This window comes from Gavialis gangeticus, unplaced genomic scaffold (genome assembly GCF_001723915.1).
Source record: "Gavialis gangeticus isolate Ggan-Ray unplaced genomic scaffold, GavGan_comp1, whole genome shotgun sequence".
NCBI lineage: Eukaryota > Metazoa > Chordata > Crocodylia > Gavialidae > Gavialis > Gavialis gangeticus.
Genome location: NW_017729015.1, coordinates 19,794,370 through 19,806,734, shown reverse-complemented (window position 1 = coordinate 19,806,734; position 12,365 = coordinate 19,794,370). Strand labels below are relative to the sequence as shown.

Here is a 12,365-nt window from a genome sequence, read left to right as displayed (position 1 = left end):
TTTTTTTTTTTTTTTTAAATCCTGCCACTCTCTTTCCTTAGGGTCACAAACTGTAGGATTTCACGAGCGTTGGCCGCATCTACACGAGACACTGACTGCACAGTCATTTAGTACATGCATACACTAGTATTAAAATGACTGTGCGGTAACTGGAATTACTGCACAGAAGCGGCCCCGAATGGCTACATGGTGACACTGATGGCACGGTAGCTCATTACTGCTGCGCCCTAGTGTCACATCACGCTTCATATCACATAACACTACTCAGGTAGCATCTCAGATAGGCACGGCCACTGCCACCCAACTTACCTTCCACTTCAGATTCTCAGCCCAAATCAAGCAAGTCCAGAACTTCCTCCTACTTTTTTTCCTCCTCTCCTATAGCAAGAAGTCATCTCTGGTGTGTTGATACCACAGGGATGGTCACCAGAAAAAGAAGATAAATTAAGATAGCAGAGTGACTCAGATTTTTGTTTCACCTACCTTTTTCCCCCATTATGTAGGACTCTCACAACAGTTAGGTGTCAGGCTCAATAGCTGTGCTCAGCTTGCATGGAAAACAAGTGAAAAATAACTGCAAAGTGGCTGAGTCACAAGTAATCCACATTCAGCCACACATTGGCTGGAAAGCTCTCATGACACTTCCTCCCATCCCTGTCCCCATCCATTTCCCATCTTGGCATGTACTCACAAATGCCTAGCAGACAAATAGGTCCTGACTACTACTCAGAAATATTTAGCTCAGTGAACAGACAATATTCATAGTATCTGGGATGCATCCATCCTCGGCATATCCGTACATTACAGCCTAGGAAGTGCTTGGTGATTTGTTGTGTCACTAAACATTTGGGCTGTATTTCATTTGTTCTCTTTATTTAATACAGCTGACATTTCCATTCTGAGATCAATACTGTCATAACCATGTTGAAAAATTAAATTATAGTAACTTTATTTACATTTTTAAAAGTACTATGAAAATTATTCTCAGGCAGGACCTAATCAATGTTATAGACTAAAAATATGCCACTCTGCACGAAGCTATAAAAAGATTAATGTACATTTTTTTACAAGAAATTAGTAGCTTAATGAAGTGGATAAAAACGCTGTCACAAATTTTATTGGATCTAAATTGCATAGTAGTGGAGGTACAGTAAGTGCCTAACACATAATGACATAATGAGTCATGACTGGAGCTGGAGGGCTAATTTGCCCTTAACTGACACAAAACCAGGGAATTAACATCACAGTAGTTTCAAGCCAATATAAGATGCATTATTTCATTTCACAGCAGGGTTTTAAACAAAATGTTAACTGTAGGAATATTGATCTATTCTTCTGTGAAATGATGAAATTGGAATTTTTAAAAAGTACATCTTAAATTATTGCTGTTGCTGTGGCACTTCTATTCACAGCACCAAGTGTGCCTAGTGTACTCAACATGCAAAGTTTGGGCACGAACAGCCTCCACATACTGGAGTCTTTTATCAGACATCAGAGGGTTTACTCAGCCTTTGAGATCGTCCCTGTTTCTAAGTTGATGAAGTAAGTGTTGTCCCTGTGCACGTCTGCCAGTCTGTTATGAACAGTGTTCATAATATTTCACTCCAAAGACCACCACCTGGAAAATGTGTTATTTAACAAAAGGATACCTGCACACAAAGAACTTTCAAAATAAGACAAACATCTCACGAAACAACCGAAGGGAGAAAGAAAACCAGAATGCGAAGGAGCTGAATTTCTCAGTGACCTTCAGCTACAGAAATTCTGTTTCAAGCTTCATTAACGTTTCTTTTTTAAAGCTTCTTTATTCACAAACAACCTACTTCCTAATTGAATCCGGGGAGAGCTCATAAATTTTAACAGAGGAGCATCCAGATTCTCTATTTATCAGGCTGGAGTAGAGCTTCTCTCCTGTTTTACAATGACTACCTCTTCATAAAACTGCTATTTAGAAAGATACACAGCTAGGGATGGAAACATTATGTTTATATGGGCAATGCGGATTTCACTTAGGGTTTGTTTGGTACACCAAATTAGGAACAATTATTTGAGTGTAAAACTGGTCTGAGATCACAAGTGAGATGAGTTTAGTACTTTTCCATTCTAGCTCTTTGAGGAATTACAACAGATTCAACAGGGATGGTAAGTACAACCAGACAGGCATTTGAATAAACCTGGCTGGATCTAGTTAATACTCTGATGTCTGTAATCTAGTAACTGCAAAATTACATGCGCTCATTTAAAATCTTACGTATACCTTTCTCAGGACCTGATCCTGTATGCATGTACAGGATCTATTTGTCATCCAAGCACTTGCTTACATAGCTTATTAGGGCTGGGGGGGGTTGTCAAGTTACCTCATGCTGCTCTGTGGAAGGAGACCGGCTGATTCTCTTACAAGCACATTCAGATAAAAAAAAAAAAAAAAAAAAAAAAAAAAAAAAATACAGAAAGCTAAATAAGAGAATCTCAGCAAATTTACAGAACTGTATTCACAACTTGATGCTTGCACAGGAAGTCCTCCCCCAACACACTCCAGACCCCAAAAGTCAATGAATTATCTGATATGCCTCTCACCAGATTATTTGAGTGCTCTGCCTTATTCACAGTCTGCATGCAGGTCAAAAAGTAAAGTAAAGTAATCACACACCTGCTGCTTACAAAGTTCTCTCACAGGCAGCTCTAGGGATACTACACGTTTATACATCTTTTAAAAAACAAAAAGATTATAAGAGATGTGCAGAACCAACACAATGGAGACAGCTTCAGGTTGAAGCAACATGGTAAAACTTGAAGCCCATTGCTTTTCATAATGCAGAGTAGAAAATACAATAGAAATTTAGGTTAAACAGTGTACACAAGTATTTTGCTTGTGACTGCCACACTTCATGCCAAAAAGCTTGAACAACATCCCTCCCAACTACATAAGAAGTAACACAAAACACCTTTGCCTCTCAGATAAAGTCCTCTACAGCAGTATATATTCACAGAACATATTTGAGCACCCATCTCCTTCTTGCCAAAACATCCAGTACCCAATTAAATAAAATAAAATATGGAATCACCTGGGCCAGGTACAGACATTACACTTTTACCAGTATAAATGATTGGAAGCCAGTCTATACCCATAACAGAAGTTTGGCAGATGCAGACTGGTTTTAGAATGGCAGAACTTAGTCCAAGATTTCCCCCCCACACCCCAAAAGGGTGAATGTGGGTGCTGTTTTTTAGCAATCTAAACTATGTTGCTTACAGAAAACCACATAACTTAGCCTGAGGAGGAATTGGTCTTTTTGAATGTCTGTACCTAGATTTCCAGGTTTTAAAAACCATCATTGCTATCCTACTTACATGACCACCAAGGGCTCAGCCAACCCACTAGCTCAGTGGCTTTCAACTGTGTTATACGCAAGGCACCCCTCAGAAAATGCCAGGTCTTAGTTTGCATTCATTTTTTGATTATGGCAAAATAACAGGGCAATACTCCTGTTGCAAAGAACTCAGCCCACAACAGGTCAGAATGACTTTGAAATCTCTGGGCTCATGTTGTGAATCACATTTGCTAATATCGCATGGCACCCTTGAAAGGGTCTCAAGACACCCTAAAGTGCCATGGCCCCTTACTTGCCAATTGCTGGCCTAGTGCAGTAATTCTCAACCAAATGCCCATGGGCTAAAGACATCTTATAGAGTCTGCTGTTACTAGGTAGCAAGCAGCATGGTGGGTAAGAGGGAGTGTGTGGGAAAGGAATTTTTTCTAAGTGCCACCCAAGCACTAGGTCAGCCCCATTCATTTCACCAGCTGACCTGCTGTCCAGTCCACCTGGCAGACTGAGCTGCTTCCTTCAGTCTGCTGCTCGTCAAAGGTTACTGAATCCTGCACAAGGCAATGCTGAGTGCTGAGATTAGCGACATGGAAAGGCTTCCATGTGAGGAGAGACCAAAGAAGCCAGGCCTATTCAGTTTAGAAAAGATGCTTGAGGGGAGATATGAGAAGGGTTTATACAATACTAAATGGCAGAGAGGAAGTCAACAGGGACTTATTATTTAGTGCCTCTCACAATACAAGAACCAGGTCACAAAATGAAACTAGTAGGTAGTACAGATAAAACAAAAATGAAGTTCTTGTTCACACGTCACATTAAAGTGCGGGACTCATTACCACAAGGTCCTGTGGAAGCTGAGAGCACAGGCAAATTCACAAAGGGATCAGACACATTCTTGGAGGAAAGGAGCATCAGTTGTTATTGAGCATAGGAGTGAGGGGCACAGCCCCCGGGAAAGGGAGAGAGGAACAGAGGGAAAAAAACCCTGGTCAGACCCAGTTCCCTTTCAGCATTTGCTCCCTGCTGCCACGTGACACAGGAGCTGGGCTAGCTGGACCTAGGGTCTGACCCAGTAAATGGCAATTCTTATGTTCTTATGAGTATCTGGGAAGATTCAGACAAGAGGGAGTCAGACGAGAATCCCCAACACATCAGGCTGCCAGGGCCAAATCCAGCCTCCTGCTTAGGGCAGGATCACTCTTTCTAAAGTGGCTTAGACAGGAAAGTCTTTTTTCCCCCTGCTGAGGCAACACCTTTTCTCAGTCCACCTGCCTACAGCAGGCCCAATGACAGAAGTCCCCCAAGCACCTTGGCTGCTGACTTTGGGGGTGCAAGAGCAACGCTGCAGCCAGGATGCCCCAGGCCAGCGGTTCTCAACCCTTCCAGGCTCAAAGCCTGCCTAAGAAAATACCAGCTCGTAGTTTGGCCATTTTGGGACTACAAAACCACCTGCGAGCACAGCACCTGCTGCAAAGAGCTCAGCCCTTAACCCTGGTGAGTCCTACTTCCAGTGTGGGGGTGAATCATGTTTGCAATTACCCCAGCAAAGGCTCTCCTGGCCCCCCAGGGTGCTGGGAACTGCACCTTCAGGAAACAGGCCAGGACTGCTGCGGGGGTTTGCTCTTGGCCTGGCCCCACTGCACTGCACTGGCCCTGCCTTTGCAAACCCAGACGTCCGATGCACCTTGAACTCGCCCCGCAGAGCCCTCATGGCACGGCCGGCACAGGGCAACAGCACCACCTAGTGCCAGCCAGGGGGAAGCACAAGGCATGGGAGAGGGAGGGGGGAAGGAAGTCCCCCCCCACAGGGTGCAGGCGCTGCCATCTCCTTTCCTCCTGGCTCCCCTGAGCCAGATACTCCCCCCTTCCCCTTTGCTTTTACAGAGACAACTAAAACTAGTCCCTTTCTTTCAGGGCTGGCTGGCTGAAGCCCAGGCAGGACAGCGCACTGCAATACTAGCCGCCTTCGGTTCCCTTCCTGCCCAAGCAGGGCAATGTGACAAGCACCCAGTTTGGTAGGATAAGAAGCCTTCCTTCCAATACTGTTCCAAGCAAGAAGAGAGAGAGACATGGAAGGGAGGAAAAGACCCAGGGACTGCAGTTAAAGCATCACACTAGGGCTCCAGAAGCACAAAGTTCAACTCTCCTGGGATTTGTCCCAAAAGCTGGCTCTGAACCACACGGCTGCAAGTGCGTATCTGGTCTCTCTGGTCTGGGCAAAGGTAGCTAGCCATAAAACACTTATATGACAATTCCTGTAGCCAGGGATGCCCATCTTCTCACACCTGCCAACTTAATGGGGAAGTAGGCTCACACAAACGCCCCCACTCTTTGTCCCACCTTAGCCATGTACAGAGATCAGCAGGAAGAAGCGTCTGTTGCTTTCTCTTCTCCCCTGCAGGTTAGGTTACAAAGAATACACACATACACAGCCCCCCACTCCTCCCCGCCAACTGTTTTGTTAGCTTGCCACCTCTTTCAAACATGATCTTACAAATTAACCAGTATCATATAAAAAAAGGCAGTAGTATTGTCTAAATAGCACTAAAAGGCATACTAGGTACATAATTAAAACCTTGTTAAGGGCTGCACTAGAGTGGAGCAGGCCCTATATTCATTGCAACATCTTTGGAAAGATAAATTGCACTGCACATGCACTATGAAATGTTCTCTAGAGAAAATGTATTTTTAATGCAGTTTAAAAGGGAGAGGGTTCTATAATGCAGGACATTCTCTCTCCTTCATATAGCAGGCCTCAGACACTCAAACCACCATCAACAGAAATCACTCAAGGCACACTTACGTATATAGATTTTTTATATATAAACATTTTACAGTGGCACTTGTGTACTCAACTGGTCCAGTGGCTTTTGAACATACAAGCATTGAGTAGCAAGAGGAAAGATCTGAATGGAACAGCAATTCGGCTTACTGCTCTTTACAGGACTGATGCACAATATGAAGTCTTAAGTAATATTACCAATAAATTAGATTAAAACAATTCAGATATTGACTCATACTATGGAAAAATGTTCAAGAGATCAAAGATACTCAATTTTAACACCATGAGGGCAAACCAAATTGTAAGCTGTTTGCCGAGAGGGATCAGTACTGAAAACTCCCAAAGAAGATTAACAAACAGTAGGGGCATTTTGTGTTTTCTCTTGTGTATTCTTTATGTCAAGCCATTAAAAACTAATTTATCCCTGCTACAGTTACTGTGCCCCTTGCACCTCCCTGACTCTGGAAGAGAATGATCCCTTAAAAAGTCCGCATAGATTCCCATCACCATCACAAGGTGAAGAATTTGGTCACTTTTTTCCTTCAAAAGTACCTGGAAGTGTTTAAACTTCTGTCAATGTCCTGCTAAATTCATCTATTTAACAACTTCCTAAACATTAACAATTACATAACCCTATTGGTAAGAGACACTAATTCCTTTGAAGTTGAAGACTTTCTACTTTGAGTCTATTTTGATAAAAACCAATATAAATGTAGTTTGTTCTCACTGTTATTCCCCCACCCCACCAAATAAGGAGACCTGGTGAGAAACGTTGCCCAACAGCAAAACACAGAATTTTCTTAAAATGAAGCCTCAGCAAAGTCCTTCAAATGAACCTAAAGCCATAAGAGCAGTAGAGCTCTATCCTGAATTCATTTAACAAATTTCAGAATACCCTGCTGAGCAACTCGAGTGGAGGCAAAGGAATTTCATGGAATGATTTGGCTTTCGGTGAAGTTGTAAGGCCACAGGCCTTTATAAAGCAAAAGCATGAATTTTTTTGGTGTTTCCACAACAGGGTCAATATCACCACGTTCTCTGCAAGCCAAAACGTTAAACTCAAGCAAAAAATGGATATTTTACAGGATAATCAATTAAAAGTGGAAACTGAGCGCCTGGCTGTTCAATGTTTCATATGACAACTCAATCATCTGTAAGCTCTGACTGAAAGGGAGGGATCTCCCAGTCGTATCCAAACCGTTAAAGCAGGATTCTGAACAGGAAAAGCCACCACACTCAGAATAAAGCTTGTTTTGAGTTGACGATTCTAACTCCACTGGCCTCAAAAAGTGTTTTTACAGTAGTTTCAGTTGTCCAACACCAGTTACAGGCTGCTGTTCCAAAGTTCATGTTGCTCTTCTCTTGTGGAACACACAAACATCCCAGACTTAAAGACTGCATTCTTTATCCCATTCCACAAAGTTAAAAACTTTGGATTTAAGAGCTGGCAAGTCTGTCCAATCAGTTTTTAGTACCCCCTAGACTGCATTTCTAGGTGTGCCATTGTGAGTCACTGCTTTCATGTTTGGGGTGCTTGCTTGATGGTTGCAGGTTCTGTGGGAAGCAACACCCACCTCAAAGACCTCATGAATGGCTTTGCGGAAACAATGGAAATTGTAGTCAATCAGACCTAGGAGGGAAGGAAAAGAAGAAGTTTCTCAGTCCAATGCCCTTAAGCGCTTAAGGAAATTCAAGCAACATTCCATATAGCAAAAAGTGTAAAAAGCATTTTCAAGAGCAATTCTGCTTTTAAGCGTTTTCTGAACAGACTTCACAAAAAACAAGAATCGTAAGTAGATTACTATGTCGAATATTTAATGAAGACAGTGCCACATTCTATCTGTTATTTTGATATAGGCCGTTTCACTGCTTTAATGCAGACACACGTGTTCAGAATACATGGTACTGTGCTAGACAGTGTTGATCAAGTCAAAAATCTGCCTTAGGAAATTAGTTTCATAGTTTCTAGTTTCATAGTTTCTAGGGTTGGAAGGGACCTGAGCAGATCATCTAGTCCAACCCCCAAAATTGTCACATGCAAAGCAGTCTTGTAAAGAAATAGGTCTGACACAGGTGAACAACTACAATGCTACCACCACCATTTAAGGAAAAAGCTTCAGGAATGGATTTTTCACCACAATTAAGGAGTTCTCATATGCCACTGAAGAGACAACTAGATAGGAAGGAAGATGAAACAGAACAGAAAAGGCAGGCAAAACATCCAGAAGTATCTGCAACTCCATCCCTAACACAGCTTTTGAACTACAAGTAGATTTAAAAACAGTACCGATGTAAGCCACAAATTAGAGGCCCAAACTAAAACAAAGATAACTGCTATGTATGGAACATAACTTCATCACTATTTCAATCATAGTTAAGGGAAAGAACATGGAGATGTTCAGTGTTATTTCTACCCATGTGGCTGCAGCAGAAGCAAGAGGCAAGTGACAGACCAAAACAGGCCATCCAATTCTCACTTCAGAGGGACGATAAAGATTACAGCAGCCTAATTTACTTGTAGTTAGCTGCACACTGAGAAGAGAATGAGGCAGAAACACAAGTCTTAACACTCAAGTTACAAGTCATTTTAACTGGCAGGCTTCTCCAATTGATACACAAACGTTAGATTTTACAGGCAAAAGTAGTTCTTTGTACTAACAGGGCTTGCCCAGTCAAGAATGTCCTTACCTTTGCGCTCAAAGCTTTCTTCTCTAAGAATGCAGACTAGGGCCAGAAATTTTGTCACTTCCTTTAAATACAAGACAGTGGTGTTATTGAGTTTGATAATTGCCATAGACTCTTTATCATACGCACTTCCACTGCCGTCTTCCTTTAACCTACAATGAGAGAGACACACAATATACACATGCAGAAGAACACCACACATGCTTCTTACCAAGACCTCATCCAGTTGCTAAACCAGCTGCCTATCCTTCCCCCTCTAGAAGGATCAAACAGGAGGATCGGTAGTCCCCAACAATCTTATGCCATTGGCTTAGGCAGTCAATATTTGCATGGAACTTGTAGCTCACCTACACCATTTTGTAGCTTTTACCCTAAACCAGTTCTAGGAGGGTTAGTCACTTACCCATATATACAAGAAACATCAATGACTACATCAATCATGTCACAGCACAACTCATAAGATTGCATATCCACAGGGGAGCTGTCTGTTGCAATGTAGATTTTGCTGACAACATCGAAGAGAAAAGCTTTTTCAATTCCTGAATTCTTCAAAAGAAAAAAAGAAAAAAATTAAATGTGTTCAGTCCTTAAACTATTCATACATTAAAAAGACTCTAATCTATGTATAATTCACACATTTTCATATATTTAATAGCAAGACAACTTAATCAGAAGGCCCAAGATTTGAACAGTTTCCACAGTCGCTAGAGTCATAATACATCCAAAAGGATTTGGTGTCAGTCTAGGAACTTGTTGGCTAATAACCATCAATGTCATATTCTGGCTGACAAAAACATTTGTTTTAAAAAAAATTAATTTGTCATTAAACAAAAAGCTACATGGAAGAAATAAAACCCAAAAGGCAATATTCTGAAATCCAGCCCCTCAGTTCACAATTCTACTATTAATAAAGAAAAAAAATTTATATATTTCAGGGAGCTGTATTTGGCATTTATCTTCTTCAGAAAATTTTCTTCTGCAGCAAGTTTACTGGCTTTTGTATCCATGCAGCTAATTAATTTAATCAATACACAGGTAGCAAAAGGTGAAGGGCAAATACTTTTGTGACGATACTTAGATAATGGACAATACTTTTATTGGCCAATGCTTATTCAAAACGTTTTAGTTTAATTCTGTATGACAAACTACAACTAGCCAAAGACATCTAAGGAATAGGTACTGTGTAGTAAAAAGGGAAAGCAAATAAAGTCAATTTCTAAACTTGTGATAGCAGAGAGTATCATACCGTGGGCGCTGACAATAAACAAAATCACAGGTCCCAGACAGTCATTTTTTCAAAGAATCCCAATTAGGTGCTAGTGCTTACAGTCTATCATCATCAAGGACGATCTACCACTAGTAACTCAGATTCCTTTAAAAAAAATTGTTCATGGGTGCACCAGCAAGCATCTGTGGTAGCCTAATCGTTTGCACACCCAGATCTACCCCAGATCATTTGCACACCGTCACCTACAAAATTGGGAATGTACCTAGGACTGCTCTCTGAAGACATCTTGCTGGTTCCTTCTCCACTAAGTTCATATTCTGTTCTAGTTTCTGAAGTGCTGCACTGCTCTGTTCTGCCTTACCTCTACACACCTACCCGTCTATCCATGTTCTAACAGGGCCATTTCCTCCTACTCACCTTTTCATGCTATTTGCCACACCTATGGAGCTCCTCTTCATCATCCACTCCTTTTTGGAAAGGTCATTTTACATACAGCCTTCTTATATTCACCAGATGAGCTTCTCTTCTCATCCAAACCACTTTTACCTTTACAATGTTAGTTCCCTGCCCCCCACACTGCTCTAAACCTCAGCTTTTTTTTTTTTTTTTTTAAACAGACAGCCAGTATGTCTTGTTAATAGCATTCCTTGCGAGTCTTCACCCTCTACCCCCTTAGACAGCTGTTCTTCAACTACCTGTAATTTAGACCACAGCCAGGCATACACTACAAATATTTACCAGCACAGCCCTGGTCACAAGCAAAATCCCTAATTGGCATGACTCTGGTGACAATTTCAGGGGTCCTGGAACATGCCACGCCAGCTGTTGCTGGCAAAGTGCTCATAATATGACTGGAGCTATACCAGCGTAGCTCATCAATACTGCTAAACCAGCAAAGTCTTTCAAGCATTGACCTGTACTCAGTTCCTCATAAAAGAACCTCATTTGTTTTATTTGCATAGCATCTTTGCTATCCCAGAGGCATGTCACTGTAATTTCAAATATAATGCTAGAGTTAAGTTAAAGTGAGAGTTATAAGACACTTACTGATATAAAGATATTTAGTAGATTTTCCAGGGTTGGCAGTTGTGGAATGAGTTTCTGCACCACTTTACTGAAGGCTTCAAATATTGAATGGTCATAGATACTGGTCAAATAAAAGCTGGGGGAAACAAACATTTTCCAGTCTAGAAAAGTTAGGTGTAAATCAAGGCTGCAATAAGTTATCAAAATTACATTTTCTGTTATTCAAAGTCTACTGTTCTGACAGAGCTTACCAGTCACAAGACTACACTTTTGTGGCCACAGCAGCAATGCATTTTGCAGGGTTGTTGGACTAAGTGCAAGACACAAATAAAAAGAGAGCAAGAAATACACTCAAACTTGTTTGGTCTTTTCATGTGCCCTAGTGTACAAGGTAAGGCTGAGATCGCTTATGGGCATCTATTACAAAGATTTAGAAATTTCTTCCTGACTTTCCACTTGGAGCATATCTACAGTGAGCTGCACTGGAACTGGTAGCAATAATTAAAAACTCTTCTAATATAGACACAACCATAAATGAAAGCTCTACTAAGCTCCTATTGACTCATAAGAACTCAAAAATGTGTGCAGCTCACCAAATGTCAAAAAAGCAACAGACAGCCCACAAAGCATCGCTGACCATGCACCAGTCAGAACTGGCACTGAAAGTCTAACCCACACCACACAAGAGCAAAGTGGAATAACCTCAATTACCAAAGAGTTGGAAACTATAAATGGCTAGGATTATACATTTTAAAAGCAAGCTAGCTATCTCTAATGCCTGGTTACACCCTGCCAAGAGCTTGTGGCATACTTTGTAAGAACCAAGTGAAGATGCTTATTACAGTCTCTGATAGGAAATGGAGGAAGAGCCACTAATTTTGCATACAGATTAGCAAAGGTGAACTATACACAGAATTTGCATTGCTCACCTAAGGTGGAGTTTTTCAAGTCCAGCATCTGCAAGGTCATCATTAGCTCTTTGATGAATATCCCTTTGAGTTTCTATTTTATGGTCATCTGATAAGCCATCAACTTTATGAATAAAAACTTCAAAGTTCATTTCTGGATTAACTTTGTAGGCTTTAGAAACGGTAATGTGCAGTCTCGTTAAAGCTTCCATGTAGTCATCCTGCAAAACCGTTTTGGTAAGGATCAATGTCAAGGCTATAAGACAATTAAGTGATCTTTCACCATCATGCCACTCTTCTATATGAGTACAAGCTAACAATACTTCCATGACAAACAGTGCTTCTGATTTTAAACAGCTCTCACAGAAGAAACTAGTTGCGATTAAAAAAAAAAAAAAAAAAAAAAAAAA

The 12,365-nt window shown here is 41.2% G+C and overlaps 1 protein-coding gene across 1 annotated transcript in view; it reads right to left on the bottom strand.

Moving 5' to 3' along the window:
* Positions 1 to 6,125: 6,125 nt before the first annotated feature.
* Positions 6,126 to 12,365, bottom strand: part of RRAGC (Ras related GTP binding C) — a gene marked incomplete at its 5' end in the record, with an annotated part of 16,444 nt that continues 10,204 nt past the window's right edge. The window contains 5 exons of the mRNA XM_019512092.1: positions 6,126 to 7,738; positions 8,797 to 8,945; positions 9,197 to 9,339; positions 11,069 to 11,183; positions 11,977 to 12,176. Of these exons, the coding sequence (XP_019367637.1) occupies positions 7,587 to 7,738; positions 8,797 to 8,945; positions 9,197 to 9,339; positions 11,069 to 11,183; positions 11,977 to 12,176 (759 nt within the window). The remainder of the gene's footprint in view (positions 7,739 to 8,796; positions 8,946 to 9,196; positions 9,340 to 11,068; positions 11,184 to 11,976; positions 12,177 to 12,365) is intronic.